The following is a 27,771-nucleotide window of genomic DNA, read 5'->3' as shown; positions in this document are numbered from 1 at the left end:
GCTGTACGCGGAACTTTAAATCGGTTTATTATCTAGCTGCATAAAAAGCGACCTGTTCCTTTGCATTTCCGCTACAATGACTAGCCACAAGTTCTGCAGAAGATCCGCCAACTTTCACGGTTAACGGGAATGTACAACAGTACCAAGAACAACTAAATACGATATTCACAACGTAACTTCCGATTGACAAATCTTTTAAAATACTTTTATGCTTATGATATTCTAGACACCTTAATCTACTTTTCTACATAGTTCGTATTAAGACTGAAGGGCAAATAATTAAGGTCATTTTTCTCATGTGTCCTTGTAGCGTACAACAGATTGTAACTGATTTTCTCATGTGTCCTTGTGGCGTACAACAGATTGTAACTGATTTTGTAATTAGAAGATATATAACTGGATTCCCAGTGAGGATACAGTTAAGTTTTTATCTTTTTCCCCTCAGCGGAAAAAAACACCGAATTTTATTTACAGCAATGATGAGGCATCAGTTTATTATTGTAAATAACCTTTTGCTATTCTACCCAGTTTATCTATTTCCTCAATACAGAACGATCTCGCCTGTGATGAAATCGAAATGTAAATGAACTTTTTTGACAAGAAACTGTAAGTTTGCCTATATTTTCCGTTATGACCAATCAAAATCGTTTTACCGATAATTTTCTTTCCAAAACATTTATTCAAAATGTAAAAGTAAATAATATAAAAAACTGACTTTTATTCTAAACGTGTGTAGTATTACAAAAAAAAGGCTTTAAAAAAAATATTCTGAACATTGTTTATAAAATGATGTAACGTAAATATTAAAAAACACATCACGCGCATGCTTTTTATCAAGTTGAATACACTGCGGATGACTGCAAATTGGTATAGTAAAAGACTTACAGAAAGAAAATGTACAATGATGCACAGCATTTAATTTCAGATGATGACGATTGAGTTTAAATAAGCGTCAATGATTTAAAGATAAGTTAATAAAAATAAAAATAAGTTTTTTATAAAATAATTTTTAGTTTAAAACTCGTAAGATGATTAATGAACTATGAAGAGAAAAAGGTTTTAGTATATAATTAAATGGGAGCAAGAGGTTTAATAATTCTCTTCACAAAATTCATCTACAATTTTATATCACCAATAATAAGCATGGAGAACACTTAATAAACATATAAAATTAATGATTTATATTTATGGCAATGCAATTCGATTCTTACTTTTCGTTATTTATTACGTTTTATTTATCAGTGACATAAATTTGTAGATGAATATTGTAACGAGAATTATTTAATCACTTTCTCTGAACGAACTGCAAGATAAATAATTTTTCTGCTTTTAGTTCATTAATCATTTTATGGATTTTAGATAAAAGCATGTTTTATAAAAGCTTTTTCTATTTTTTCGTATTATATTATCAAATTTTTGTGTCAATGACACGCTATCAATCACATTATTGATTTGAAAAATCACTTTCATAAGTATAATTATCACTTTTTTACTTCCAACAATTATTTACGTCATCAAACGATCGAAAAATTCTAGATTTTTCTCATATGAATCTCATATGAATATTATTTAAAATATCTTTTTCCCCCCTCTCTATCCAATTCCGCAAACAATAAAATTCTGCGGTTTTCAGTTTGTTCGTTAAAACAATACAAGTATGAAAAGGCTTTTTAATGCTTAATTTTATAAAACTCTTATACGAATTTTGAAGAGATCTTCCACTATATTGCATTGCCGTTAACAAACAGCGCATATAGAAAATTTGAACTCGTTAGCTTATCAAAAAGTAGCTGAGAAATCGATGACAAACTTTAGACAGCAGCGACAAACACTGTAAGTGAACGAAATGAAAGCTTAGATAAATGGTTTTTCTTGCACAAATTTATTTTTAAAAACTTTTCGAGAGCATAGAGAGTCGCCGCTCTTTATTTGCCCCTTCATAATATGTTGATTGAAAATCCAGTTTTTATAAGCAAATACGTTTTTCTTTTATTTGGGCTCTCATTTGGAACGATAAATATACAATTAATCAGTTTTATTAAATATAGTAATTAACTTGGTTACTGTGTGTAAATAAAAGCCAGTATAATATTTTACACTTAGCTTATGCTTCAAACCCTTTCAGAGGGTAACTTCAGTTCTTCCTCGCCTTATGCGAAGAAAAGTGCAACATTTCTAATTATATTGATTTAAACCCCGACTGAAGCCCTTCCTCATTGTTACGAAGCGTGTGGTTACTACTTACTCTCCCGAAGAAGTGGTGAAGGATGAGAGTCTTCTGCCGTGTTTGGCTGCCATGGCCTCGGTGAGGAAGGGAGAAGACCCCCTGCGCAGCGACTGCCGCCCCCATCTGCTCCTTCTGCGTTCGCTTAAACTACTCCGTAGATACGCTTCTAACTCATCATCATCCGGTTCATCGGCCATTGCTCTGAAAACAAACACAAAAGGATACATAGTTTAGTAACACAACAAATTTTGCTTTGAAATGAAACTGTTAAAAATCAGTTAAAAATAATTTGCTTAGGTATATCTTAAGCTGTATTATTAGTGTTTTACAACTTACGCTTTTTAGAAAGCAACTCAAAATTTTATTTAATAAAATCTGTTTTTTAATTAACGTCAAAAATTTCCTTGTTTCTAATATATTGCATTTTTTACTGGCTTTTCAGCTGGATCCAAATATATATATATATATATATATATAAAAGAAAAAAGAAAAAAAAAAAAAGTTAGCATGTGTGAAACTAAACAGGGAAAAAAAAAAAAAAAAAAAAAAAAACCTGAAAGGTTTCAGATTTTAAATTATGTCCAAAGGGACTTTTTTTAACATTTTGTGTGTTACCTTTATTCATTAAACATCATGTTCTTCGCACTTAAACCATAAAATTCAGTTCAAGAGCAATATCGCAAAATAATTTTTAAATGAGCATATCTTTAGAATTTCCGATACACAATCTCCCGCGCTGGAGATAGAAATGTTTTTTCTGTACAACGTTGCCATTGCTCGTTTGAAATCCTTGAGTTTGTTAATCAAAAATTCGTTAAAAGTTTTACAAAATATGAAATCAATAATAAAACAAGTTACAAATTTCAAGTTTGGGCTTCCAGATGCCCATAATCGCAGGAAGATTACGTTACTCAAAGTTTGATGGCTCTAGGGTTACATCGGGGCACGAAAAACATTGGGATAAAATCGTCGTGGACGAAAACGTCGCGGAGAATACAACGCAAGGCGAAAACGTCGCGGTACAAAACATCGTGGGAGAAAAGAAAGCAAAGAGAAAATATCGCAGTTCTAAAACATCGTGGTATAAAACATCGTGGTCGAAAATTAAGCTGTTCAAAAAACTTTGCAGTTTAAAAACATCGTCGTAGAAAATATCGTGGTAAAAAATAAAGTACCTGCAAATCATAGCATGATGCTCACATCGCACATAACATCGCACACATGGGTTGATCACAGTGCGAGAAACGTGTATACATTTATACAGATTCTTCATTACTTAATTTCTTTAAATATAATACAGGGCGATAATATTTGGTGGCAACAATTTGAAAAGTGAAACAACGCTTGTAATGAATCAATGCAAAATGCCAAAACGAAATTAACAGTCTTTCTGGGCAAATTGCCCCTTTGGACTAATAAATGCTTTTTGTTTGATAAAGTTATAATCTAATTATATTTAAGTTTAAAAATGAACAGTTGTTTTAGGGTGCCATATGACTTTTCATTCCGTTTTTAGAATCCCACAACACAAGCGTATGCCAAGTAATTAATATATTTATTGGCATTTCCAGCTGGAAGTAACAACTAAGGAGATGAACAAAGCTCAACTCCTTTTGCTTATAGCTTGATAAAACAATAATACAGCAACTATAATACGCAGGACTATAATAAATATTTTAAGCAGTCAGTCGCCTAAAGTAGTTGTTATAGAAAAGGGAAAAGATCAGTTAGTTAACCAATTAATGTAATTTCATAGGGTTCAACTAATATAACTTCATAAAATATTTAATGCCTTTAATAATAAATCAAAAGTTTTGCTTTTTAAATTACATCAATTTGATCAATCGCTCCAGTAAATAGGTTATAGATTTTAGATATAGAAATTATACTTTGAACTGCAGAGAATATTACAGCTCACTGTACAACTTCTTTAATTTAATAACTCTTTTAATTACGCTCCTAAAAGAGCTGTAATGAAGAAAAATGCTTTAAAAGAATTTATTTTTTAGGGCACTAAAGCGTCTTAAAGTTTACTGATTAAATACAGATATGGTAATCTGTTTGTCAATATGTATTGACAGTTCTGAATATTAGCTCAAATATGAATTATTTCATTTTATTTTGATTTTGATTTTCTAAAATAATTCGAAGAATTCTATGATAGAGGACATAATGGTCGTTTCGTGGCAAGGTAAGGTTGCGTAAGTCGTATCTCCTAAGAAAGAATAGGTATAAATTATAGGATATATGAAAAAAAAAAATAAAAATTCTGTGTGGTAATAATATCTTGTGTTATCCTTGCTGATATTTATTACAATAAAATTTCATGCAATCTATTTACAATAAAATCTCTTGGATAAAATTAATAAAACTTATGAACATGAAATTAATACGACTTCCAGTATTCTAAGTCTTACCATATGTTGCTTAAGTCGTGCTGAATTTAAAACTGTTACAATTATAATAAAACTTTCTTTTTCTCAATTAATGTATTTATACAATTGATTACAGCAATGATCACAAAAACATTTTTTTCATTTTCTTGTCAGCTCTAACGCATAAGCACCTAGCCTTTCCATTTTAGGCACGGAATCATATTCTTTTCACAGTCATCCTCACAAATGTTACAGGGAGACGAACGCGATATGAAACAATATGGTTGAGAGTAACTCGTTTTGCCGAAAGATTCGCAGTTGCTGTGATATTACTCAATATTTAAAAAAAAGGTACGACTTAAGCGGTGGTACGACTTAGGCAACCTTACTTTAATCACCACTAATATTACTTCTGTAATAAATTCAGTTTTTCTCTCTATCTGTACAATGAAGCCTGGAGAAGCTTTCTCAAAGAATCACTAAATTAATCAAGAAAGGAATACGATTTTATAATAAGGTATAGGATAGACTAGTCGGACTAAACATAAACAACATGGAAAAATTTCAGTACGAATTATTAGCAGGAGTCCAAATAAGTAAGAAGATTGCATATCAAGTTTTTAAATTACAATACAAAATATTGAAAAAGGAATTGCTTTTTAAAAAAAATTTAACAGGCTATAAAAATTAGAAAAATGTTAACTGAAAAAAATCTGAAATTTTAGATTTTAAGTCACCCAAAAAGGGTTTGTTAAGGTTTAAGGTTTTTCGTACGCTCTATGAGTCGCAATTATTCCTACTAACTGTTTTTAGTTTTATTATTAAATATCCTTACGATATACAATTCAATAGCTACATCGTAAAAATTTTAAAGGCAGCATAGTAGCAAATGTTTAGAATTTTTGGAGCAGTGTTTAGTGTTGGAATAAATTTTTCTACATTTTTCAGTCTTTCCTCGGTTCAGTGTTCAATTTTCTTAATAAAAAGGCTTCCACAACTTTTTTTTGTGTTTTCATCATTAACCTTTTGTGTTTTTGGCATTTGTGTGTTGGCGTATTTAATTATGGCAAAGCACACTATTGCTATCTGCCTAAGGGAAGGGTTGCTTTCGTGAAGGACTTTCTAAGGGAAACTGGCTCGTATACACGTTACACATGAGGAAAACCACGAAAATACCCATGCAGCCAGCCCTTTCGCGGCATTCGAACCTCGGACCGAACTACCAATGTTCAGCGACTTTACCGCTCGGCCGCTGATGGGCCCCTTTTGTGTTTTTTACTTTAATTTATTAAATATCACCTTCTTCGCACTTACACCTCATAAAATACAATTCAGTAGCAAAATCATAAAATATTTAAAAACAGCATTTTATTAGAATTTCCGACAGACAGTCTCGCTCGCTGAAGATAAAAAGGTTTTATTCTGTACAATTTTGTCACTGCTTGATTTCAAATCATTGAGTTTGATCATCAAATTTCATTAATGTTTTACGCAGTTTTGAAATAAATAATAATATATATATATAACATTATTCGATGAAAATCCTGAGTATCTTTTATTAGACATATCATGAATTAAATGCACTTTTATTATTTAAATCAATCCGTTTCAAAAGTAAAAAACGAATATTCTTAAGAACTCCATCTATTGCTTTCAAGTAGTTTAGTTTGTTTATCCACAACAAAGAGATTCAGTCTGAAAGATTAATCAATGTTTTACATTATGTCGAACGATAACAAATTCAAATGAAGAGTGAAACGATGCATATTTAGTGATTCGATACAAATTTCTATTTTGAGACTGATAAGCTCTTTTGGGGTAATAAACGGATTCTGTATACGTTTACTATATGGCAACAACAGAGAAAAAAAAAACCGTGGTAATAAAAAAAATTGGTTGCACACCATACGGCAATAAAAAAAACTTTCCTAACTTTAAAAAAGTCCAGTTAAAAATTATTAATTAGGTATATCATTATTTAAATGTATTTTCGTTTAAATCAATTATATTAAAAAGTAAAAATATATATATGTTATTAAAATATGAGTTGATTGCTTTTAAATCGCTAAGTTTTGTTATTAATAATAAACAGATTTGAAAGTTCAAAAGCTTAAGCTTTGTTGAATGGCGATACATTTGCGGATGGAATAAAAAAGCATTTTATTTCGACATAACAGCCCATTGCAGCTAAGTAGCCGAGATTGTTCATTAGTTTGAAAGATAAATATCTTGCATTTTGCCGAAATGCAAAACAACTGGTGTGCGGAATATAAGAATGTTTTATTTCGAACAGTGGAAACACATTGCTTTTAAATCGCTAAAATGTTTAATCAGTAATTCATTAATATTCCACAAAATGTTAATTAAGTAAAACACAAATTCAAAATTTTTGCTTCGAAATGCACGCATTTAGGGAAAAGATTATGTGTGTTAGAAATTTGGCAAGTCTACAGAATGCCACCTTTTCTGCACTGTTGGGAAATTTGCGTTGCTCTAGCTGCATAGTCCCGCAATAGAAGCCAAGAAGGTGTCTCTGTCTCTTGTGTGTGTGAGAAGACTGTGTGTCCTCTCGACGTCTTGGATATCGACAAGGCTAGTAGCCATATCGACAAGGCTAGTAGCCTTGTCGATCTCTTCAGCGGGGTATGGCAATCTGATGTATAGAATCTGGCGTGGGAAGGATATGTACAGATATGTAGAAGATTACAACGGAAATAGAAATCTAGATGAATTTTCGAGGCAGCATTTATATGAAGTATCGTATGGAATCGTTACAGCAAAGTACCTAACCACATAACAGTTATGTTCACCATCCGTTATCGAACTCCTCTCTCCTTTATGTTATATTTATTCCTCAGATGTCATAGTCATACATATCCTATTCGTCTGTTTAATTAAGGTCAAGGAAAGCACCCGTTAAATTTTATGTTTAACATACAGCATGTATGCTCTTTTGGTAAGGAAACAGGTTTCACACTACGTAAAAACTTTCATCATCACCGACTTAAAATTCAATCTGTACAATGCGAAGAGCATATACATAGAGATTCTTCATTATTTAATAATTATTTAATAGTAGAGATGTAAGCCTAGCTCCTATGCTAATATATCTTCTCTCATATCTACAAGCAAAACGCTAAACTGCTAAGAATCAGTGCAGAAATTCAACAGGAAGAAACAGAATTCCCCTGTACATACACAACGAACATTATGTTGCCAAATCTCTCCCTCTCTAAACGTAGATTTTCACTTATTATTTTGAACTCACTTAATTTTTATTTTCTGATGGAGTAAATGAAACAGTTGAAAAGCAGAAAACAGTTAAATAGCATGTTAATTCCAATAAATCTCTAACAGTTCTCGGCTTTGGAAAGTAAGTTATTGATCCTTTTGTTTGTCTGTTCGGGACTATAAATCATTGCAGGCATTAATCATTCTCCACTTAATCAAGTTATATCATACCTGCTCTTAAATCTTTATCACACCAAATAATTTGTATTTTTGTATATGTAATTTTCAGTGGCTATATTTGTTGTGCATCAAGGAATAATGGGAACATTTCATGAAACAGAAAAAGCAAAAAGGTCGAAAGTAATAAAATGCTATCATTCCAACAGAGAAAGAGAACTTTTCAAAGTATTGAAAAGCAAAGATGTCTTAATTCCTTATTTAGTATGTCCGTATACAGTAAAGCGAAGGCTATTTTATTGGTAAAGTATTATATGTAAAACATAGGCTTTATATCACCACTTTATATCACCTTTCTTATGTTCTTATTTACATTTGCTTTTTACAATAATAGACAATTCTGCTTTTTTGAAGATATATCAAGCATAATAAAATAAAGATCTTGTACAAGTTTTGCTTTCTTAGCAGCGAAATTGTTCAAGGTCCATGAACTTTTATGGTTTGTTCCTTTAATATTTCCGCCAGTGTATGTTTCGTTTGCTATCCAGTTTAATCTCACCAGAAGCAACAAAAGCTAAGTGAGAGCTTTTTTCTCAGGTAAGAGAAAATTAGTGTTTTCATAACAAATGGCTATAATTTGCTTATTTGCATATATACAGAGATTTTTGTTCTTACACTGCGTAAAAATGAGCTTTGAATTTTACTGATATTTGCGGTGGAGCTTTTTGTGAACTTTTCTTCATCATTCCAGGTACAATAATACGTAGTATTTATTTAATTCAACATAACTGGTGATAGTTACACAACTGGATAAAGATTCCAAGAATATACCTTACAGAAAGATTGATTAGTTCCACCTGGAAACTTGACATTTGCAAATTATCAAACGAAATACTTTAAACTGTTTGTTTAGTCACTGGGGACCAAATGATGATGTTACTAATAAGTCGCTTCCAATCTTTTCCTCTCTCTTTCGGTTATTTTTGTCAGAATATATCAAAGACAATATAGTATATCAAATATTCTTGTTGATAATAGTACATGAATTCAATGTTAACATTAACAGGACATAAACATCAATGATCACACCATACTTTACACTGTTTCTTCAAATACAGTATGAAATTATAGAGACTATTAGGTTTTCTGAAGCATGGAGTATGAGAAATCAACTGTGTCCAACTAAAGGTTCGATCCCCGATTTTCCATTTGGTAATAAGACCTGCTTACACAGGCTAGAAAAGCACATGCAAAGGTGTGCGATAATTCCTTACATTATTCCTCACTTAAAAGGCGGATGGGTAGATGCATAATACCACTTCATGGAATTCAAATGAGATCAAATTCAAACGAACTATGGTCCACAATATTTTCTATTTGGAGAAGCCACGCCACAGATCAATTTCGTAGAAGTCAGTTCTTTCTAACCAGCAATTCAGATCATGAATCTTCCAGATGCTTAATTAGACGTACTACAATGTGATAATTCCTTACATAGCAATAGAAAGCTTTCAATAAAACAAAACTGTGTCAAAAGCAATTTTTCACAATGTTATTATGTTAATTCTCTTTTTTACCCCCAGGAAATGAACTGTAGTATTTATAAATCGCATATTAAAAGAATGTAGTAGATATCATTTGCATAAAAATTAAGTTTCAACAAAAATATCCAGCTCATATGAGGCATGTTTACAGCTAAAGAAACATCTACAAGAAATTTTCGTATTCAACCCGTGCATGGTGTGCATGGTTAGCGGGTCCATTCCAGCAAGATTTCAATCAGTGTTTTGAGTAGCAGCGAAGGCAAAATTTATTTCTCGTGTTTTTTAAAATACGAAAAGTTCCATCTCACCGTCAAACGCATGTCCGCAGTGGCGCCCGAACTCAAATTGAGGATCGATGATTCGTCACCAGTTGGATTATGTGACCTGGGTCTTGTGTTTTTTCCCATTTATCCTTTAAGTAGGGACGAAAATAACGAATTATGGCGTTTCTGATCCGTGCTCTCGTTGTGTAAGCGATTAGTATGTCATTTATTTATTTATTTAATTATTACATATATTATTTAGCAAAGAGAAGACCTGCGTATTTCGAATCCCGGGTAGGGCTTAACTGAATTTTCGGGCTCGAATTCCGGAGAAGTTGTTTGCAAGCGCATAGTTTCTGTACGGCAAGGGGATACCCAAAATATACGACGAGCCGTAAGTCCTCTCGAGGGTTTGATGGTAGGAGAAGAAAGGTGGGAAACCCCATGGACGAGCCATTGATTTATTCCCCATCGAAGTTGGGGAAAGCTTGACAGTTAACAAGGCCCAGAGATACCTAATATACCTTCAAGAATGCAGATGTAATGGCTTCAACTTGTACCTATACTGAGTCAGAGAGGTTTTGACCTATAATCTTCAGATTTTTTTTTAATGAATTTTGCCTTACAGTATTCACTTGCTGGATGCAGAATTATTAAAGTAGTTAGAAAGTGTTGCAGGGTAATTAAGATATCTCTCCTGCATCTCCTAAGGATTATCTGCCGAAAACATCACAGCAAAAACACTGAAGACAAAAACGCACTGAAAACGATTCGAGTGAAGATTATCATCGTACAAAATCTCGTGGTAGGAGACAAAATAAAATGAATATATCGCAATTACAAAACATCCAAATCTAAAATGGTAGAAAATAAATCAAAGACGAACTTGGCATTAAAAAAAAGTAGTACGAAACATAATGGTAAAGAAATCACCGAAAACCATCACATGATGCTACATTATAGACATATATTATTATGTTTCGTTTGCATTAATTCATATGCTTATTAAGTGCATTTTGCGCGATAATTATGTATTGTTGTTAAATCAAATTTGTAGCCACACGTTGTGTCTGAAAGCATTTTATTGTGTTTTATAACGCCAGTTTTGTAATTGTGAATAGATTAACATTTAAATTCTGAAAACAGTTTAGTTAAAAGTCGAGATGTAGATAAAAACTCTCTGGATAGACCTTGGAGAATAATTTTTGTCACTACGTCGACGTTATTTGGCAATTGCGGTCCAAGTAGTAACATTCTTGAAGTTTCTAGAATACATATTTTTGAAGAACTAGGAGAGATTTTTCCCGAAGCTTCCGGAAGGCTGGCAGCCCTGTATGCATGGCTGCGTCTGAATCGTGGGAATCTGATAGTTCAGTCTAAAGATTTAACTCAGTCAATTTAGAATGGTATGATTATTTCCTTAGAGTTAACTGTAGGAGTGATTTCAATGACCTGCGGTATTTTTTGCATGTTAGGAAAATTTGCTCCATATCTGTTGTCCTCCTGGAGTTCTTTGTAGCTCTTTACTTGTTACTACAAAGTTATTGCTACAAAACTACAGAGTTATTTATTTCAACAAAAATCTTCCTCTGTGCATCTGGTATAGTTATCAAAGAGATATCAAAGAATCCTTAATTCGAAACAATATGTTGGCTGTTGTAATGTGCAGTGCTTTTTGAGAGCAGAACAAAATGAGGAATATATTTACTTGTCATATATTTTTTTTAAATTGATTAATACATTTTAATAGAAAAATCATGAAGAAACCTTAAAAATCGGAAAATCAGTAGAAACTACAGCTTAAAGTAGTTAATAAAACTTCGAAAGCAGTTGCTTTTTAAGAATCAGTATATAAGATATTTTCTCTCTTCCTATCGTGTGCCTTTGTGGTGTAGTCGGAATTTGCATCCGGCTAAAAGTTGGAAGATCCAGAGCTCGAATTCTAGAGAAAGCGCTGCACGTTTTTCGTATGTCCTGCTCCTAAATAAAATGCCTAATGGTTGTTAGAAATTCTTAACTTTTTTATAAAAATATATTAATAGTTTTTTTATAAAATGTGCTTTTCAAAATTTTAAAACCTTTAAGTCCCGGTTTGCGATATTAATGTTATGCAACATTTTGCAGACGATTATTTTTCGCACAATATTTAATATAACGATGTTTGAAAACTTTCAAATGGTTTATCAATTTTATTTGCTTCCATGATATTTTATACCGTATGTTTTAGGGTTGTAATATTTTCTCTTAGCTTTCATTTCTGCGACGACATTTTACTCGACGGTGTTTTCCACTCGCATTGCTTTCTCAACGGTACGATATTTTTGCCGCTATGTTTTTAGTGGTAGCCTCGTCGAAGTATAATGCATAGACCATACAGCTAGCCGTCGAATGATCGGTGGCTCTGTTCCGATCAAGAGCACTAGCGATTCTTCATGCTTCCTTTACGAAAGGCTTATTATCAGCTGTTTAAAATAAACAGATTACTCATTTTAGTGCGTCCTTTCACTTGGAGGAACACAGTGATTTTTGTGCAATGATTTAACTTTCGTGTTCTGTTTTATTTGTTTGCCCATTTCCTCTGAAATCAGCGGCTGAAATGCAACTATAAAAAGAAATACAATCCCGTTGCAATAGTGAAAAAATAACATCAAGAAATTTAAAATATTCATAAAGAACGTTATAAGAATCGAAAATTCTTTCTTTGCACTGACATCCTTGTGACAGCAAGAAAATAGTGCCCATCCCACCAGCCGCGGACACCTCATCATTAAGTCAAGATTTTCATTTTCCCATTTGCTCTGCTCGATTGCACTGTCCATTACGAAGTCCACTCTTTTATCAATCAATAAATATTCCAATCATGGGGCAAGAGAGAGGGTGGAAGTATCACGCGAGGAGCCAATTTGCGGGGATGTAGAGGTCTTCGGACGGGTAGTCGGGAATGGAGTGGATTGCACTTTCTCTGACACCTGTAGAGCCACTGGAGCAACGATCGAGCTCAGAAAAAAAAAAAACAAAAAGTACAGGCAGGCCTGGAAATCAAATAAAGCGCATTTCCTCCGAACGTAGCTATCATACATCAGAATAAACAAATGTTATGTTTGCAAATATATATGATTTAGAATTTCAAAGACGTTGGAATTCTTGTGAAGAGGATTATTTTATGTCCTGCTTTCGGAAGGCAAATCCGCCAATCCTTCATGCATTTCTTATATGTAAACTGACAAATTTTGTGAGATAATACCTAAGACTTTCTCGTGGAAGGAATCTAATGTTTTAAGAAATTATGGCAATCTCCCATTCGTAACTTTTTGGCTATTTGGCCCTTTCAACTAGTACTGAAAGATACATGAAATCTATTTCCGGCGAGGACACAATCAAATACGGGAAAGACTTTTAATTTTTTCGTTCTTGTTACAAAAAGTTTCAAAATAAAGAAAAATGTGAAAGTGCCAGAATTTGGGTGATGTGCTGTATCTTATCCACACTGCATTTAGAAAAGTACTTTTCCATAAAACGTCAAATTTAATAAAAAAATACAGCATCTTGTGACTAATATGGTAAACATTTCTTAAATCTTGTGTGCGTTTATTTTTACAGTTAGTCTGTTTTTAACGACTTAAATATATAAAACATACTGCAAATAAATTTTTCCTCATTTTTCAACCTATTTTGACTGCAAAAAATCCTGTCTTCTAATAATTATAAATGGCTTTTTAGGTAACCTTAAAATATTAAGTTATCATGTTTTTCTTCCTGTCATTCTATTTTCAGTATTTATGGCACAGATGGGAATATACAGTTCAATTTCTTAATAAAGAATTTTCTTTTCTAGTATTTTCCAGAGTTTTTTACATCACAGCAAAAGTAAGAAAGATTTCACGAGCATTTTTTTTTTTCAGATAATACTATGTTTCTATTATAAAGAAATTTCCACTAGAATCACAAACGCAACTTTATAATTAAAAATGAACTGTGATATTCTCACTATATTTTTAAGAAATTTGCAATACTCATAGATAAAATATTTAAATTTTTAAGCAAATCTGTAATGCTTGTTTTAGCTAACATTTTATTTTTGTGTTAAGTTTTACTGTATCATCTATTTATTTCGTTAGCCCCCTTCCCAAAATACAAATTAGGTAAAATTCAAATTGCAGGTGATTTAAAGAAACAGACGTGCAACTCGCTAGTAGGTGGTGTGGTGTATTTAATTATGGCAAAGCACACTAGGTCTATCTGCCTAAGAGGAGGGATGCCTTTCGTGGAGGACTTTCTAAGGGAAACTGGCTCGTATACACGTTACACATGGGGAAAACCACGAAAACACCCATGCAGCCAGCCCGTTCGCGGGATTCGAACCTCGGACCGAACTACCAGTGTTCAGCGACTTTACCGCTCGGCCGCTGGTGGGCCGCAACTCGCTAGTAAGTTATTTATTTCCTAAACAACCCATTTCTGTTAAATATTTATATTGCTCTTATCTCAAAAGGAGCGGTTTTATTAAGTTTTTCTAGTGTTACAAGGCGTGACTTTTATTCTTTAGTTAAACTTTTCTCTGGATTCTTGTTCTTTCAGACAATTAGTTAAGTTCGAAGACAAGAGCTCATCTGAAATACAAGAAGATTAAACAGTAGGTTAATAGGTTTGTTACAGATTGTGATATTTACCATAGTTTAGCCATTTAAAAGCAATGTGTTGTCTTTCGGCAGATCGTATCCAATCAAGAACTGAGCGACTTAAAAGAATTGTATTGCCACAGACCGAAATAAAATACTTTTATCTTCTGGGCGTCAGCGTATTGCTATTTGCTAAATCGTAAGGTAAACTTTTCTTTCAAATTAAATGGTATCATATTTGTTAACAAACTAACCCATTTAGAAACGATAACCCATCTCTGTTATTATTAATAACTAACTGGACTCATTAAAATTACTATACATTTTCTCTTTTTTATAATAACTATAGCAGCTAGGCTAGAACAAAGAAAAAATGATTAAGTGAATGTAAAGCTTCTGTCATATTCAGTACTGTGTATGTTAGCTACAGGGAAATAAATGTGCTTACTTAATGTTATTTAAATTTTCTTATATTTCATTCTTTGAACTGTAGTAAAGACAATCAGGTTTTTAGCAGCAATATATGCAAAAACCTAACCGTGCTGTCACCGGGAGTCGAATCACAAATTTTTTAATTGATGGCTACACATTCTGACTATCTATACCAGACAGGGTAGAGTGAAATCATTATTTAAACTCTCCTCCACTCAAAAAAAGACTAGGCACGAGACCCAATCAACTAAATGCAAGAGATAACGAATTATTGTCTACACTGTAAAAAAAAATCTGTAAGGTTACTAAGAAAACTCATGGAAACTCGGATGCCATGGGTTATTTGAGTAACAGAAACAGGTGTTTTCTTTGTAACATTACAAGAGTTTTGAGTGTAATGGTTACAGATCTTTTTCTTGTAATATCACAGCATATAGTTATGTAAGTAGAACATATTTTTCTCATGTAAATTCCCAAACGATATATCTGTAATGGTTACAGATTATTTGCGTGTAATATTACAGCAAATAATTATGTAAAAAGAACATGTTTTTCTCATGTAAAATCTCAACAGATATATCTGTAACCGTTACAGGTTATTTACTTGTATTATTATAGCAAGTTATGTGAGTAGAAGATACTTTTCTTACGTAAAATTCCAATGGTTGTATCTGTAAAGGTTTCAGATTATTTCCTTCTAATATCCCATTAAGTAATTATGTGTGTAGAATATATTTTTCATAGATAATACTAAAGGATATGTCTATAAAAGTAATAGATTTTTTTGTCTAAAATGATGCTAATAAGCATCATTTTAGACATCTTGATTTCTGATGTTCAAGCAACATCTTGATTTCAGTATATTTTATTATAATAATAATAAAATATACTGAAATCAAGATGTTTTGAGTAAAACAATATCTGCATGTGTATATCATTATACAGATATATGCAAGTGAAGCATAATAGTTTGGCTTTTTAAATTAGTCAATTTGACCTCAGAATAGCATTAATTTAAAAGATGTGCTTTCAACAGAAATGTTCTTTTTTCAAAAAGTAGCATTAGTCTGTTGCAGAGTATTTTTGTTTTATGAAGAGAAACTTAGCAGGCTGGTTTATTAAATACACCACACCACCTACTAGCGAGTTGCACGTCTGTTTCTTTAAATCACCTGCAATTTGAATTTTACCTAATTTGTATTTTGGGAAGGGGGCTAGCGAAATAAATAGATGATACAGTAAAACTTAACACAAAAATAAAATGTTAGTGGTCAGCAGGCTGGACGTGAAAAGTCTGTGGTTCGAGTCCGAAAAGGTCTGTGGTTCGAGTCCCGGCGAGAGCGTTGCTCATTTTTCATCTCTCCTGCTTCGAAATAACCTAATGAATCGCCTGAAATGTGAACGTACTCAGATGGAAGTATTCGATGACTTTGGAATAGCCCAAAATACTATGTCTAGACTTTGGCAACGATTCCAAAATGATGGAAATGTCAGTAGCCGTTACAGTACAGGTCGCCAACGAGTTACAATGCCGAATGACGACCGGTATTTGGCAGTACCTGCCAAAAGAAGCATTCATGTGAAGAGTGGTTGCTTCAGAGCATGCCTTTTGGTTAATAATTAGGTAAGGCTAAATAGGAAAGATTTTAGAAAGACAGTTATTGTGTCTTAATTAGGAAAGATTTTGTTGAGGAATGGGGAGACGCTTTTTGGGGGTTAGTTTTGGACCTGCTTTAAATTGGATGAGGACTCCGTGCACGTTGCGCGTGACTTTTAACACCTCTGATTGCTTCTGTCTTTTCTGAGGCCTTCGAACAGCCCTATGCCTACCTTTTTCTGATTCCTGATTTAGTGAGATCCCCACGGTCTGTAACTATTAACTGTCAAGGGCCATCACGGCTAACTTTCAAGAAGCCGGTAAAGTCGCACCTAGATGCAATAGCTCGGTCGCAAGAAGAATGGAGCCTTTTTTGAGTTTTTGGATTTTTAGCTTTTGTTTTAAGATGAGAGTTTATCAAAATAAAGAAGAAAAGAAGGAAAAGGAAAGAAATTTGAGAACTACGACCAGAATATGGAAATGGAAGTGAGAGTTGAGAGTAATATGGTGACAATTCTCAAGCATGTGGGAGCTAAATGAGAAATTACTCAAGACGTGTCGGCCTCGTGGAAGATGACAGTTATATTGAATGATTTAGAGTTGATGAACTAGAAAGACGTGAATGAAAAATTCATTGCGATGTAAATGCAATGGTCTCTGTAGTGTTCTGTCATGATATGTGTTACACAAAGATATACCAAACTTATGATTCTATGAGTGATGGTTAACCGAAACTATATCTTCGGGACTGTTATAATGAAAGAAGTAAGTAAAAAGGTGTATGATTATTGAAATTTCTGGTTTAGCGATTTAGAATATCTGCTTCTGGTACCGATTGACGAGGAGCAATTATTTGGGCAATTTTTTACTACTTACGAAGTATTATAAAGAGACTGTTCCAGACGGAGTGACCTAGCAACATAGAATATCGGCTTCTGACTGATAAAATGCAAGGTTCCTGTTGAGTGTTCCCGGTCTACAAAGTGCAATACGACCTGATAATTCAGCGTGATGGAGAAATGGCTACATTCTACGAACTATAGCGAACAGTATTAAAACTGTAAGTGACTGTGTTAGGACAGGTTACAGTAATTTATTCTGCAGCCTGCCGCCTCCGCAATTTATCCTTCAGCATCCATAAGTTTGTTTTATATTCCGTGTTCATGAAGTCTGCTGCTGTAAATACTCTTTACTTCTTCTTAGTTTGCGATACCGAAGGGTCGGGGTTCGAATCCCGAAAAAGGCATGGATTTAAATTGTCGGTCCTCTCAAAGGAGGTAATGGTGGCCGCTTATTAGGTACCTCCATAATAAAATAACCACCACTTATGGGCTTAGTGGCGGAATGGCTAGTATCAGCTATTGTTTCTTAAAAAAAAAACCTCTTCTTAGTTAGTCTTTATTTGTATGTAGATTGCTATTTTAATATGTTAATGTGATATTTATTAAAATAAAGAATATTTTCTGCCTAAGATTATGTGATCTTTTTATCTAGGATTATGTTTCTGTCCATTATAGTACAGTTAAAGAATTGTAAAGTGTGTTATGTTAATCGAACCTGGGTTTAATTTTTTGCGGTTGCTTTTGATTGTGCATAATGTTCATTTGAAAGTAAGAAAAAAAATTATGTATTTATCAATTTTTGGTACTTAATTATTGCCTCAGCTTTATATAAATTTCAAATACACGACATAGCTCAGTAATAAAATTTCTTTCTGCTTGTGAAAACTGTATCCATTTTGCACCAAACAAATGGGTTTTGAAGCTAACAGCATACTTTTTGACAGAAATTGCAAGTAATATGTTACTTGTAACAGTATGGGGTAACACCCATTGAAATAATTTACCTTAAATATCCATTCTGGAATTTCCACAAATTTTTCATGGTCTATGTGTGAGATTTTATAACCACCCAATGTAATATTTTATTCCATATATATTTATATGTCAGAAAAAATGCTGTAAAAAGCGTAATAAGGAAAAAAGGGTGTAAGCAACAAGGAGGTGTTTTAAAGAGCTCCTCTATTAAGAAACATCAAAGTATTTTAAGTAAAAATTTTATATACGCCTTTGAAATTAATTTGAAAGTCATTTTAATTCTCTTAAACCAGAGAATAATAAATAAATACACTGTTTGCAAAATTCCAAATAATTAAAATTTTCCCTAAATTGAATACTTACGCTTATTTCGCCAGTTAAGTGTCGAGCAGTTAAACTAAATATCTTAGCAAATAATAAATAACTTAACATAGGACTGAAATTTAGATTTATTAAAAGAAATATTATGCGAGCTTTACTCCTTTTTTATATTAAGTTTTCCATTTTTAACTCAATAAATACCATTACAAGAGTTAGTTTAAAGGATTTCTTCCTATCGCCGCCGATGTAAACAAATTTGTTCACTGCTCAAAATGTTAGCACACCAGCACTGGACGCCTAAACACCGTGAATTAATCAATTCATTTCACATGTTAACCATATAAACTAAAATTCATTTTAAAAGACAACTTGATATACACTCCTCACGAATAACGATTTGTCTAAAAAGAAAAATTTATAAAGATTCACGATTATTTTTTACTGTAAGAAGTAAAACGTTAGCGGATGGAAAGACTGTTATAAATAACTTTAATTTAAAAAAAATACTTTTCCCAAGCAAATATGTTATCATCAGAACCTAATTTTAACAAAAAAATATATTTGCAAATTTATAAGGGAAGTAAACTCTCGTTCCGAAGTGGTTAAGTCGAAATTTTGGTTGAGTTCAAATTTCAGAAATTCGAGCACTAAGCAACCGCGGACAGTCAGAATTCTACCGTGTAAATGGGAGAAGTGTCACGTGGCTAGGCAACAAAAAATGCAACATTTAAAGGGGACACTGATTTGTACATTCCATTCTCGAAAAACGTTACGTACATGGCAAGAAAAGGATTCAAGCGAAACGGAAAGTTTCGTACAAAAACTTCCGAAAAGTTAACACCAAAGAATGAGTACAGATTATTTCATTTCGAATTAATATTGCCGCAAATCAAGAGAAATTCCCACTCATTTTCAAATGTTTCTTCCCCCCCCCTCCAAAAAAAATAGATGTTCTTGCGGAAAGGCAGTTTTGTATTCTACAAAATGCATGCATCATATACATAAGATTCCATACACAAACACACCATATATACCTAACCCAATCGTGCGCTGATAGCAGCAACAAGTGATGGTAATAATGCGAAATAAAATTTTTTTAAATGCGTTTAATAGTGATCACATATTAAATTCGGAATAAATAAAATGCAAAATCTAAACGACATGGGGACAAAATATTCCAAAACAAAACAAAGAAATAGTGTTAAATTTACATCATTCGCTGCATCGTCATCGAATGGTGCAGCGAACTAAAACAGCTTATTTCTGTACCGAAAAAGGCAAAAGCTACAATTTAAAATTTAAATATAATCTTAGAAAAACAATAAACGTAATCTGTTTCTTTATCAGTCCTCCCCCCATGGACCGAAGTAAGCAATTCAAAAAACTGCAAAATTACAGCACCAAAAACATAGACAAATTCAAAAAAAATTGTAAAATAAAATTAAATTAAAAAAAAATTATGAGTAGATCGAATCCAAAAAACTGAACTTGCAAGAATAATAATTCAGTGGTTCTTTAATATAATATTTGAATATTTGGAAAAACAAAATATATTTCATTTTTGGTTATGGCATATTTTGGCCCTTTATTTCTTGCAATTTGTCACTGTGCTTTTTTTTTTTTTTTTTTCTTTTGCACGTGATTTATTCCGAAATGAATTTGGGAAGAATTAAACGTGGGAAGAATTTGAGAAACGTGGGAAGAAGAAAACGTGTAAATTTGGGAAGAAATCTTATTTTTTATTTTATTTTGCATTATATAACTATATAAATGTATTTATTAATTTCTTATTTTTGATTATCCCTAGGAAGGGAAGAATAAAAGCTATTGTAAAATCTTATTAAAAATTAATCAGCAGATTGGAATAAAACTAATTAACTTTCATAATTTCTTAAGGTATCTGCCTACGTTAATAAAACGATTTCGGCGAAAAAATTCGATTTTTTTTATTGCCCAATTTGAAAGGTCAATTTTGTAGGATTCCGAAAATGGTTCATTTTTACGTTTGTGATAATTAGAAGAGAAGGTATAGCCAATTAACTGCACTGGAAGTGAAAGCAGAAAGACCGGAAGTGCCATTTAAAAGGCTCAATTTAAAGGTAAACAGTGTTGTTATCCGTGTTTTTTTTTAACTGTTTGTGTGTAAAATTGTGCTAAACCATTTCATTTTAATTCTGGGTACTTTTTTTTTTTTTGTTTCTGGCAATAATTATTTGCCTTAATTCTTTGAACTGGTTTGGCAACATTGCGGTTTTTTTAACTGGGTTTGGCAACATTGCGATTAAGTATAAAGACTATGTTGCTGGGTGCATATATAGCCGTTTTAATTTTTAATTCAGGGTATCTTGGATTACTTCCTGTGTTTGAACATTTAGGCATATCAATTGAACAAGAAATGATTAAAAATTACTTTGGAATTGATAACAAAAGAATAAAGAACTCGAAAATTCATTCGTCGCTCATTTCGAAAATAGCCAGAAAAAAATTAAAATCAAATAGGAAATCAAAATTACTTAAGTATAAAGATATGGAAGGTGTGATGTACAAGTGTGGAGAATTTTAAGTGTGTAAATACAACAGAACAGTTTTTCTGTTATGGGAAATCTTTAAATGCGTTTTCTGAAAAACTAATTTTTCTAGTGTTTTTACATACAAGAAATGTAATTACTCAAAATGTTCTAAAGATATCTTTATTAAATTTCACTAAAATGTTTTCTATATTATTTATTAGGTTTTAAGCTACAATCTAAGTAATATTTATTAATTTGATTGTTTTATAAGTATTTCTATATAAAACGATAAGAAATATTTTACAAAAAACTGTGTTTTTTCATGTAATTACACATATTTTAGTAAATTTTAGAAATATCATATACATTTTAGTTCATAACACAGATAAGTGTTGTAGTAGTATATAGTATAAAAAAACTGAAATATATGCTGTGAGAAAAAATATACGGCATTTAACGTAAGTGTTAAATTCTCCTAAAAATTTGCATAAAATTGCATACATTTCAAAAATTTATAAAAATATTCCTAAAAATTTACCTATTTTCATGATTTGATATCATATTTTGACTAAATAAATATATATTTCATCAGAATTCTATGTTTTTAAAAAAAAGTGCTCCGAACGTAGGCAGATACCTTAATTATATTATTATATTTATTGAAATAAAGAGTTGTAATGCAAATTTAGTTTGCATGCATTGCCTTTAAAAATTCCCTTTGGTAAAATTAGCTACATTTTAGTAATCCGAAATTTTTTATGAGTTCAGCTAATTTTTTCCTGCAAATTTATTAAAAATTAGTAATAACTTTTCTTGTTGAGCTACAAATCCTTTAACAGAAAAATGCTCGATAAATTGAACTTTTTTCCAATGATGCTCAAGACGCTTTCTTTTCATTTCTTTTTTTACTTCCTTCTAAGGAAGTACTGTAATAGCCAAAAATTTCGGGGTATCATATTTCAATGGAAATACTCATTTTTACCGTTCCCGAATCCCTTTGGATAATTTTTTTTTGCTTGACGTCTGTACCTACGGATAGATTAAAGAACTCCTTTTTCACAAACGCATTGTAAAATGGATGCGAAATGGATTTAAAAGGTATTTTTAGTGACGTTTGTATGCACGCATGTATATATCTTGCATAACTCAAAAACGATTAGCCGTAGATCGTTGAAACTTTGTATATGGTACTGCTATAACATTAGTTGTGCAGCGTTCTTTTTTATTGCAATAGGCGATACCAAACATGTGAGTATATACATATCCATCTCCTTCCTCGGTCTATATTTTCTCAATCCTTGGTCGTGTTCGAATCCCTCGAACGGGCTGGCTGCATGGGTGTTTTTCCCCATGTGTAACGTATATACGAGCCAGTTTCCCTTAGAAAGTCCTCCACGAAGGCATCCCTCCCCATAGGCAGATAGCCCTCAAGGCTTTGTCGTAATTAAATAACCTAACCTAACCTAACCAATCCTTGGTCGTAGTCATATATATCCAAATACAGAAATCTTTTAAATGATGAAAATATTCATGTTTTCGCAAGGTCAAATTAAGAAAAAGTTAATTTTTGACGAATAACGAAATCTAACATTTAATGACATCTCCCTGTTCCTATACGTATATTTGAGAAAGTTTTATACTCGTTATTAATAAAACAAAATTATAGGAAGTTTGTCTGCAGTACGACAAAAATTTTTTATATTATTATTTCAAACTTTTCACAATTTGATGTTATTTTCAGCTTGCCTTGACGAATCGGTTAAGTAAGTTAGAATAATTTGGGGAAATAAGTTTAAATGCAGTGCAGCAAACATGTGTATAATTTAATAGGCGTACGAGGAGATTATGCAGTGTCATCAGATTCTTTAAATTGTAAATTTAAACCCGCAATTCAAGGAGTTTTGATTTAAGTGCAAAATTTCCACAATCTGGGCAATCTCTTCAATTCAAGCTTAAAGATTTGTTTAAAATATTCATAAAACTCCGTCTGATATTTGTCAGACGGAACGAAGACTCTCTTGGCAGTCGAACAAGGCGTGAATGACTTTGAATTAATATTTCACACTTAGGATACTATAAACTTAGTTATTTTAATTTATAAAATAAACAATCAATATAACTTTATAATATTGAAATCAGGTGATCTTTATAGATGACAATAAATTTAATATTTTTTATTAATTTGGTCATATTATTAGCTGGCAAAGAAAAGTGAACTAACTCTAAAGAATTTGGTATCTAATGCAATGCTTCGGACCAAAGATGTTTTGCTATGTCCGCAAAAGGATTATCTAATTTAGTTTCTATTGATGCCTGCAAAAGCAAACTGAAGACATCAGCACAAAAACTGAGTATTAGAAACAAAATTGCGATGCATTACTACATAAAACTAAGCATTAATATTACAACAGCAAAACTAGGCATGTTGCTTTAAATGTTCACTTGTGGTCTTTATACATTTTATCAAAAGTGATCAAAATCCTTGTTCAATCTCCTAATTTAAATTCTCTTAAATATATTTTGGAGAGAATTGTTTCATCTCCAATTAGGAAATGTAGCATGTCATCAAAAGCTGAATTTAAAAAACAGGGGGGGGGGAATGAGCTGAAAATGGAGCAAAAGTTACAAATAGATTTTAGAGCAAAATTTACAAAAAATTAGTTATACAGTGCCAAAACATTTGCAATATGTAATGAAACCAAAACGATGGCCTACTGAGTACTAGATCACTGGCTCTCAGCTTGTTTCCCTTTCATCATCGCTAGTCGATCGTTTCCCTCCTCCTTTCCCAAATCCGAAAATTCATGTTATAGATTACTTTTAATGTGTTTTATAAATTAAACAAAAAATACAGAAAATGTTGATAATACTAAAACTTGAATAAAAGTAGTTTTTAATATTCATAAACGAAAATTCTAAACAGCTTGAATATAAAAGATTGATCGCATTCCCTCTTGAAATTGTGGAATTCCCTTCGCAGGGGAACTTCGCCCCTGGTTGAGAATCCCTGTACTAGATTTTTTAGGAGTTGAAACATTTTCGATATTTCCGACAATTCTTTCTCAGTATCCCCAAAACCTTACGCTTTTTTTTTTTTTTTTTTTTTTTTTTTTTGGTATTGCTAATGTATTTTTTTTTTTAATTCTTAAATAGCATCTGGATAAATTTCATAGATAATTTTTTTAAGAACTGTAATAATATTGCATTAAAATGAAATCAAATTTTCCTAATTAAACCAAATATACTTCTATGTATATAACTATTTTTCTACTTACTTATATTACTATTATATTATTATTTATTTCCAAGACTTTGGAAACTACTATATTTATTTAACTAAAATTTGAAACTTATTTCAGAAATGCAATATGTGTTATTTTGTAAAAACTCATCTGTTCCATATTTTACGTTTCATTCCACATTATATAAAATGTAATGCATTTACTTTTAAAAAATCAAAACATGATAGTTTACAAATATTTGTGTTACATAATTCGCACTAATGGTGTCACGTGATATTTATGCTAATGAAATTAAAAGAAGTATACTAAATGCAAAGGAAACATTTTTAATAACATAATTAGAAATTTCAAATGGAAATTTCTCATTTGTTTCTCTATCAAAATCTTATGATTTCACACTATATTATTTTATGCAGCGTTACATTTATGCATTTATATACATTTATACGCATAGTAAAATCCTAGATATCTGTTCTACGTAATTTGCCCAAACTATTGTTAATCCACTTTTCAATATACTCGAAATTTTTCTCGCTTCCTTCGGTTTCAGATTATTCCAGTTCGGTAGTTCAGTTAGAATTGGAGCTTTATTTATGAAAATTACTTACCGAAGTTTTCTTTAGTTCTTTAAACTGAAGATTTAGAATAACGATCAATTTAATAAAATGATATTAAAAAATTGAATTAAACTTTAATGTGCTTCATAGTTATGCATGTCCAGTTAAAAACATCAATATACTTCAGCTACTTACCTAAAAATTTAATTTTGACTGAATAAAAGTGCCACAAAAGTTCTATCATAGGATTGGCATCTTCTTCGTTCGGTGAATAGTGCAATGCCAAACTTCCAATTGACAGTTCTGTCCATAATGCGCTCACATATCATTCAGCGATCAGACGATCTAGTCCGTTTATTTATCCCTTCGAGTCTTCTTCCTTTCGAACTATCTACCTATTCTATCTCTATGCCAAGGCTAAGTAGGGTTACAAGCTCGAAGAAAGAGTTGTTTGAGGCAAGACACTAAACTTCAATGTCGCCAAAGCATGACATAATGTCGCCAAGTCAAGATTACGGGAATACAAATGCAGAAAATGAAATATGAAGAAAAAAATTTAGCTTTAGTTATTTTGAAAACAAATAAGGAGAAATATTTTATCAAATTTGTAATTAATCAATCTCTTTAAAATTTTTATATTCGCTACTTAGAAGGGAAATATTAAAAAATAAACTTTATTCACTCACTCAAATTGACATTGATCGTTTAAAAATTTTTGCGTTCGCTGTTTAGAAGGAAAATATGAAGTAACATTTTACAGTCATTCAATTTAATAGATGTTAATCTTTTTTCCCACAATCGCTATTGATTTAATATGATGAAATATTTTATAGCATTTTAATTATCAATTTAACAGATGCTCTTCGTTTTTGCTCTTGCTACTGAGGGAAATGTGAATAAATATTGTAGCAACATTTTAATCTATCGGTCCAACAGACTAACACACATTATTAGCCTAAACGGCGTTAGCCCAGAAGGGCTATTAATTTCGTTTTCGCATTTTGCGTTGGTTCACTATCGGTCACTATCCGTTTGCGTCGGTTCACTTTTCAAATTGTTGCCACCAAACACTAGAGCACTGTGTTATATTGACAGAAATTAAATGAAGAACCTGCATAAATGTGTTTATTTTTTTCGCATTGTGATAAAACAATGGTACCTAGAGCCATCAAAGTTTTAATAACTTAATCTTCCACTGAATATGGGCATCTGGATGCCCTAATTTGGAATTTGAAATTTGCTTTATTATCTATTTCATATTTTGTGAAACTTTAACGTAATTTTGATTAACAAACTCAACGATTTAAAAGCGAGCAATGGCAACACTATACGGAAAAAAACACATTTTTATCACCAGTGCGCGAGTCTATGTAACGGCAATTCTAAAGATACATTCATTTAAAAATTATTTTGCGATATTGCTGTTCAACTAAATTTTGTGGTTTAAGTGCGAAGAACATACATATTACTTATTTGTTTAATAAATAAGGGTAACACATAAAACATTCAAAGAACGCCTTTTGGGCGTAATGTAAAATCTAAAAGCTTTCAGATTTTTTTAGTCCAAAGGGGCTTTGTCTCTGAAGGACTATTGCTTCCGTTTTGCGATTTTGCGTTGGTTCACTATAAATGTCCGTTTCACTTTTCAAACTGTTGCCACCAAATGTTAGAGTCCTGCATTATATTTGAAGAAATTGAGTAATGAAAAATCTTCATAAATGTACGTATATTTCTCGTATTGTGATAAAACAATGGTCATACAGCCACTGAATTTTGAATGACGTAATCCTACTGCGAATATGGGCATGTGGAAGCCCAAATTTGAAATTTGGAATTTGTTTTATTACCAGTTTCGTATTTTGTAAAACTTTAATGAATTTTTGATTAACAATCTCAAAGATTTCAAAGCGAGCAATGGCAACGTTGTACAGAAAAAACATTTTTATCTCCAGCGAGTGAGACTTTGTATCGGAAATTCTAAACATATGATCTATTTAAAACTATTTTGCGATATTGCTCTTGAACTGAATTTTATGGTTTAAGGGCGAAGAACGTGATATTTAATAAATAAAGGTAACAGACAAAATGTTTAAAAAAAACGCCCCAATGGACGTAATTTAAAATCTGAAACCTTTCAGACTTTTTTTATATATATTGTAGAGACATTAGGTTTGGAAAAGCCAAAAAGATGAAAAATGAGCAAACGCCTTCAACGGGAATCGAACCACGGACCTCTGAAATACCGGCCCAGTGTGCAGACCACTACACCACGAAAGCTCGCCAGGAAGGCGGGAGAAATACCTTATAATATATTTTTATTATTATTCTTTTTTAAATTTATTTAATTTAATTTTAATTTTATGTACTTATTTATTTGCATTCCCATTTTAGAAGGGAAATATGAAGGAATACATTACCAATTTTTCAATTAGTCAATCTAATAAAAGAAGAATACTTCTTTTAAATTTTTACATTCGCTACCTACAAAAAAAATGAAGGAATACTTTAAGAATTTGGAATCAGTGAATCTAAGAACTTTTGATTTTTTTTTTAACATTTGCTACTTAAAAGGGGAATATGAAAGATTATTTTATCGCCTTTTTAATCGGCCCAACAGATATGTTTATTTTTAAAGTTGAGATGTCAAAGATATTGTTATTTGATATGGCATACTATCTTTAACTTTCAAATTTCATTGTTTAGATTAGAGATTGTTAAATAAGAGATTTTAAAACTATCTGTATAAGTTTCTTAAAAATGTTTATCGTTATCATACTTTTAATAATAATTGTATTTGTAATGTAATTTGCATGTTATCCCGTGATTTGTAACACACTATACTGGTAATTTCTATGACCA

At 31.8% G+C, this 27,771-nt stretch overlaps 1 protein-coding gene across 1 annotated transcript in view; it reads right to left on the bottom strand.

Annotated features, from left to right (window-relative positions):
- Positions 1-25,315, bottom strand: part of Tmc (Transmembrane channel-like) — a 132,846-nt gene extending 107,531 nt beyond the window's left edge. The window contains exons 1-2 of the mRNA XM_035361241.2: positions 25,108-25,315; positions 2,246-2,428 (exon numbers count right to left, since the gene is read on the bottom strand). Coding sequence (XP_035217132.2) covers positions 2,246-2,424 — 179 coding nt within the window. The 5' untranslated portion in view covers positions 2,425-2,428; positions 25,108-25,315. The remainder of the gene's footprint in view (positions 1-2,245; positions 2,429-25,107) is intronic.
- Positions 25,316-27,771: the final 2,456 nt, after the last annotated feature.

The sequence above is a fragment of the Stegodyphus dumicola genome, chromosome 7 (genome assembly GCF_044657685.1).
Source record: "Stegodyphus dumicola isolate Sdum_Otavi_A_Nest chromosome 7, ASM4465768v1".
NCBI lineage: Eukaryota > Metazoa > Arthropoda > Arachnida > Araneae > Eresidae > Stegodyphus > Stegodyphus dumicola.
Note: the sequence above shows the minus strand (reverse complement) of the source record. Positions and strands in the feature narration are given on the sequence as shown.